Below are 6211 nucleotides of genomic sequence, written 5' to 3'. Positions count from 1 at the left end.
GGGCGGCTGGAGAGCGCGGCGCGCAGGCGCCTGGCGGCCAACGCGCGCGAGCGCCGCCGCATGCAGGGGCTCAACACGGCGTTCGACCGCCTGCGCAGGGTGGTGCCGCAGTGGGGCCAGGACAAAAAGCTGTCCAAGTACGAGACGCTGCAGATGGCGCTGAGCTACATCGTGGCCCTGACGCGCATCCTGGCGGAGGCCGAGCGCTTCGGCTCGGAGCGGGACTGGGCCGGCCTGCGCTGCGAGCCCTTCGGCCTCGAGCCCTGCCTGCCGTTCGCGGGCGCCGTGCTGCCGGCCGAGAGCGAGCCCTGCGGCCCGCGGCTCCTGGGCTTCCCGCCCGAGCCCTTCCAGACGCCCAGCTAGGGCGCGGGCCGGGCGCTCCGGGGGCTCCGCCGCGTCCCAGGCCCGGGTCGGTCTCTTGCCGCGCCCCCCGCCCGAGTCTGCAGATTTCACAGATGAAGCCCGGAGTGGCGCTGGCCGTGGGAGCAGCGTTTGCTGGACTACTTCCCGGAAAGCACGCGTCCGGGGGCGGGAAGTGTGATTAGGTCCTACTGCAGTTTCAGTCCTCGGAGAAGTAATCAGCTTCTTAAACTGCGCGAGACTGTCCTGTTTCGGTGGGGTTGCCTGAGGCGTTGCTTGTGGTGCTCGAAACAGACCTTCCCGATGCCTGCCTGCGTGTATCCGGAGCGTACTGCGCGTGCATGCATTAAGTAGAAGCAGAATTTTCTTGCTAGCATACACGGGCATGAATGCTTTGTATTTTTGAAACCGTGTACACGTTATTAAAATATAGATTTTGTAAAATATAAACAACGTGAGTTTGTTTTTCATGCCAAGTCCCTGCCCGTTTGCTGATGGCACCGAAGGCCAAAGATTGGGAATGCTTAAATCTAATTCCACCAGCCAGCAAATTGCTGCCTGTAACGGTCAAAGTGAGTACAGATCATTGATTGGAAAGCTTTCTTTTTCAACTTGGAAATGTGTATTTTTGGTAACTAAGAACATGTGAGATTCCGAATATTTAGCTTTAACAGGAAATAGAATTACTCAATATTTTATTTTCCTTAGTAAACCAACTAATAAATTCCTTTCAAGTATCTAAAGGAAATGTAGATAGTAACCATGTACATCATACAGATACACCTACATATGTATACACACGGATGTCTGTAATGGACACTGGGAGAAATAAAAGCTTTGTGAATGTGATTTCCTTTTAATCCATACGAATTGAGCAATAAAGTCTACCATCATGGCTAGTCAAAACAGGAGCAAAATAATCAATGTGGTTTGGTTTTGAATTACTATTATAAATTTGCTTAACCCTTACATGAATAAACCCATCACTAATGTGAAGAATGATTTGGTCTCCGGCACCGCCTGCATGTGGGGACTGTCTTGCTCACAAGTAGGAAAAGCAGGGCTCTAATAACTTATCTATGCATTTGGGATTTGTCACAAGATCCTCCAAATTCTTTTATTACGGATTACAAAGCATAATGTCATCTACAATTGCAATTGATCTACAGAGGGTCTCCATCGAAATTTTCTTCTTTTTTTTTTTCTTTTTGAGACAGGGTCTCACTATGCAGTTCAGTCTGGTCTTGAACTCACTTGGTAGCCCAGGCTGGCCAATGATCCTCCTGCCTCAGCCTCCTGAGTGCTGGGATTACAGGCATGCCCCACCATGCCCACTTCAAAATTATTTTCTTAGTTATAACCAATTATTAAAATTCACTTAGCTAAAAAAATTCACTTAGCTCATAATGCAGGAAACTGCCTTAAACTTTCAAAATTATACTGTCTGTTAAACCAAGGAAGGCTCAGGACTTTGCTTCTTCACTGCAAATGAGAAAGTGAAATATTTGCCTTCTTGACTCCAGCAACTCTGAGAGGATGAGATGCACGGCAGACAGCAGCACAGCTCCGGCAGCCACGACCGAGGAACTCCGAACAGCCACCTTTCACTCTGCGGAGTGTGCTGGAGCCGATGGCAGGATTCTAGGCAGTGGCCTTACTTACTATCTGGGCACATTAGTTTACTTTTTTTAGGCCGCCTAAAAAGCTTCATTAAAAATCCCCATATGGCTGAGCGTGGTGGGGCACACAGTAGGCCTGGTGCTCTCAAAGTAGGCGTAGAGTGCTGAGGCTGGAGGATCCAGATGAGTCTGAGGCCACCCTGGGCTACATGGTGAGACTGGACTACACAGGGAGACACTGTCTCCTCCCCTCCCCCGTCCTTGTATGTTTGTAGGGTTTGAGAAGGAATAAAAGTGCTAGCAAATGCATCTTTCTTGGAGAAGCTGTCTTAGTCATTTTTCAGGCAGGGTATCTCGTCTCCCTCTCTCAGCTGTAAACACAGTGTGAAGGGACTGTGCTCTTCATTGTCCCCCTGAGCGTTCTAGTACAGGGCCTTGCATGGGAAAATCCACTCAGAAATATTTCTTTTTTTAGCTATGAATTATAATAACACTTTCTTAATGAAATAAAACAATTTAATTACAGTAATGGAGTTCTAATCTCATACTCTTCTTCCCTGACCTCACTTTTGAAAAAGAGTGAAAATCTGTTTCTGAAATACTGAGACTTAAACAGCCTGTTTCTGCCTTTTGGAAATTTCTAGAAGTAGTTTAGCTCTTAGCAAATTCCTGAGCTTTCCACCCCAGTCAAGGTACTACTTCCCCCTCTTTGAGAAGACATTGAGGAAAAAGGAAATGACTAAATTCAGTGCTTGATAAAGTATTGTGATTTATGAATTAGGAGCTCAGAAGACGCAAGTGTAAAATTACTTGAAGATTCCCATTACTTTACGTCACAGTTTACATTACCAAGTGACTCAAAGTTTGCAGCATTTATGCTGCTCTTGTACCTGGGCTCGCTTTTCTCAACGCGTATTATCAGGCACCGCTGGACCCAGAGGTGCACTTCACCCTTATCCTTCGCTGGGCAGCCAGAGAAAACGCAAGCCCTCAGGCGGCGCGTCCCACGCGGTGCGGGAACCCTTCGCAGTGCAGTAGGTACCAGTGCTAGCCCTGAGCGGGGGCATTCAGTTGCAAAGGGAGACTCGCCCGGCAGGGTTTCAGGTCGCCTGCTGCTCTATGTGGGCTTTCTCTCCATGCCAGCTAGAGGTCGAGGTTCCAGACCCCAAGGTCGCAAGCCTTGAGGAACTGTGTGCAAGCCACGGGCCATCAAGATGGGAAGAGCCGCCCAAGCCAGTGCACTCAGTCCAAACTGCTCCTCAGAATCCCACCTGGGGAGTCTCCGCGCAGAACCCGGGAATCGAACTCAGGACCTTGGCGCTTGCCAGGCAGGCCCTTAACCCCTCCCCCTAGATGAGTCTAATTGGCTGCCAAGTTTGAAAACCCGATTAATTAAACAATACCTATGGTGACGCCATCCACCTCATTACTCAGAGCCCGCTTTGCGGACTGCCTGTTTGCATTTGTAGATCTTTCTTTCTTTTTTGGGGGGCGGGGGGCGTACCAGGAATCGAAGTCACTACCTTGCGCTTGCCGGCCAGGCGCTGTGCCGCTGAGCTGAATAAATCCCCAGCCCCACATTTGTAGATCTTAAGGACTCTCCAGGCTATCTTCCTTTTCTTCTACCTTCTCTCCTCTGTGCCCCTCCCCCTCTTCCTTTTTTTTCCTTTTTATGGCACTAGAGGATGGAACTCAGGCCTTCATACTGACCTACATCCCCAGGTCCCCTTTTTAAAATTTTTAGATTTTGACACAAGGTCTTGCTGTTTTGCTAAATTGCCCACGCTGGCCTTGAACTCATGATCCTGGTTTCAGCCTCCCAGAGTGCTGGGCTTATAGGCATGCGTCTCATGCCTGGCTACCTATGCAGCCAATATCTTAAGTAATGAGGTGACCTTTCTATTAGTGAAGATCTAAGCTTTTCTCTAGATATGAATCAGTTTGTGTGTATTTGGGTTGTGTTAGTAGGGCTGCAGGATTTAATAATTAAAGCTCAGTTCACTGCAAGTTTGTCATATTACAGTGAAAGTGAAGTGCTATTTTGGGCTGAATTTGGCTAGAGTTGGTTCCCTGCCTACACATCACTGAAGATTCCTTCTTTCTTTTTTTTGAGATGGGGGTTTCGCTATGTAGTACAGGATGGCCTTGAACTCAGGGCGATCCGCCCGCCTCAGCCTCCCAAGTGCTACGATTACAGGTGTGCTAAAGAGTCCTCTTTTCATGTCTGGGTGAAGAGGTTTCAAAGTCCTTATGAAGCCATAAATATATGGTGTATCTTGAGCATAAATATATGATGATATCTCTTGTCATATTTATGTATTCCCTTTCTTCTCTTTTTTTTTTTTTTTTCTTTTTCGTTTTCAGTACTGGGGATTGAACCCAAGGCCTTTACACTTGGTTCCATCCCCAGCCCTTTTTTTTACTATATTTTTTTATTTTGAGACAGGGTCCTGCTAAATCACTAAGTTGCCCAGGTTGGGCTCAAGCTTGGGATCCTTCTGATTCAGCCTCCCAGAGTGCTGGGAAGCCTGGCTCTTTTTTGAATATAGAGGGGGTACAAACTTTAAGAAGTATTTTACTGAATTGACAATGGATTTGGGATTGTTATTTCAAATTGGTAATGTATCCCAAAATACCTAAGCTGGGGGAAAAAAAAAAAAAAAACACACACACCTAACAGCAAACAACAACAAAATCCCTGCTACTGGAGCTGGACCCAACACGTGCGTCTGCACAGCATTCCCATGCTTAGGCGGCAGAGGTGCAAGGATCACATGCGCAGGAGCTCCAGGCCATCCTGAGCGGCACAGCGAGACCCAAGACCTCATATAAAAACAAAAGCCAAAAGCCAAAAGCCACCCCCCCAAAAAACCAAAACCCAAAACAAAAAACTACTGGGCAGCCAAAGCATACCCTTCTCACATACTACCTACGTATATTGTTCACATTTTCATATTTTCTGTGCATTATCATGCTCTATTTTTAAAGTATTTATTTATTGGTACTGTGGATTGCCCCCAGGACCTTTGAGTTGAGCTACGTGCCAATCCCTCTTTATTTTTATTCTGAGACAGAGAGGCTAAATTTCCCAGGCTGGGCTTGCGTGTGCAGTCTTCGTGCCTCCTCCCCCCAGTGTGCTAGGATTTTAGGTGTGTGCCATCAGGCCTAGCTCTATTATGGTGCTTTAGCATTTTAGCATGTTTTTCTGACTGGGGAGAGACTGCCCTTCTCGGGGCCAGGCAACCTTTCTTTGCTTTTGATACAGAAACCTGGACGCAGCAGGCCAGAGCAAGACCTTTAACTCCCATTAGCCCATCCAGTCCTGCCTAGCCTCGCCCACAGGAAGTCCAGTAAAGGTCCCTCGGGCTGGGGATGTGGACCAAGAGTGTGTGCTTAGCATGCCCGAGGCCCTGGGTTCGAGTCGCAGCAACCACACAAAGGCTAAGGGGTAAAGCAAACTTGGCTTTCCGGGGCCACTTCTGAGCCTCCTTTCGCGGTCATATCTGGCTGACTGCATCACGGAGCAGAGACCACTAAACCCGGAACAAGACAAAACAATCCACAGTTCATTAAAAATAAATACGATTTTATTCAGTGAATAAAGAGTCCATTTACTCCTTAACCCAAGTTAAATAAAATACGGATGCTTAACTCCTGTTTTCTTCAAATCACCCCTCCTAACCGAACGCAGCCTCACCAAGTCTTTAAGAAAGGGCGTCTAGGAACACAGGAGTGCTGGGGACTTGGTCCCGCGAACGTAGCCGCGCACCCGCGGGAGCCACAGGCACGCGCACAGACGCTGCGGCTTAAGCGGTGTCTCGGCATTCAGCGCCGCGGAGGGTGCAGACTCGCGCGGCGCGGGCACAGAGTCACAGTGAACAGATAGGACACGCACCCCCCGCTGCCTTCTCGTAACAGAGGCAAACTATCCCGCCCGTCCCTGGCAGGGTGGCTGTTCGAGTGGCCTTTCCACGGGGATGTCAACAACCAGAGGGTTTCCTGAGACCGACAGGCATGAGCCTCCTGGGCCTGGGGTGATGGGGGAGGAGGAAGTCTCATAAAGAGGGCACGCGGCACCGGGCGGCCTTAACTCCGCCGAGCGACTACCGCGGCGCTGCGCGCGCCCTGGCCCGCAGTGCGAGTTTGTGCGCGCGTGCGCGTCCGTGTGTGTGCGCGCGCCCCCGTCCGCTCTCGCGCAATCCGGAGCGGTCACACCCGCGCCCGACGCGGCC

At 49.4% G+C, this 6211-nt stretch overlaps 1 protein-coding gene across 1 annotated transcript; it reads left to right on the top strand.

Annotated features, from left to right (window-relative positions):
- Atoh7 (atonal bHLH transcription factor 7) lies at window positions 1-810 on the top strand (the record flags this gene model as incomplete). The annotated part of the gene is made up of 1 exon (XM_005386097.1): window positions 1-810. A coding segment is annotated over one exon (363 nt), but the record flags the coding sequence as incomplete, so codon positions are not given.
- Window positions 811-6211: the final 5401 nt, after the last annotated feature.

The sequence above is a fragment of the Chinchilla lanigera genome, unplaced genomic scaffold (assembly GCF_000276665.1).
Source record: "Chinchilla lanigera isolate Chin_1 unplaced genomic scaffold, ChiLan1.0 scaffold00024, whole genome shotgun sequence".
Classification (NCBI taxonomy): Eukaryota; Metazoa; Chordata; class Mammalia; order Rodentia; family Chinchillidae; genus Chinchilla; species Chinchilla lanigera.
Note: the sequence above shows the minus strand (reverse complement) of the source record. Positions and strands in the feature narration are given on the sequence as shown.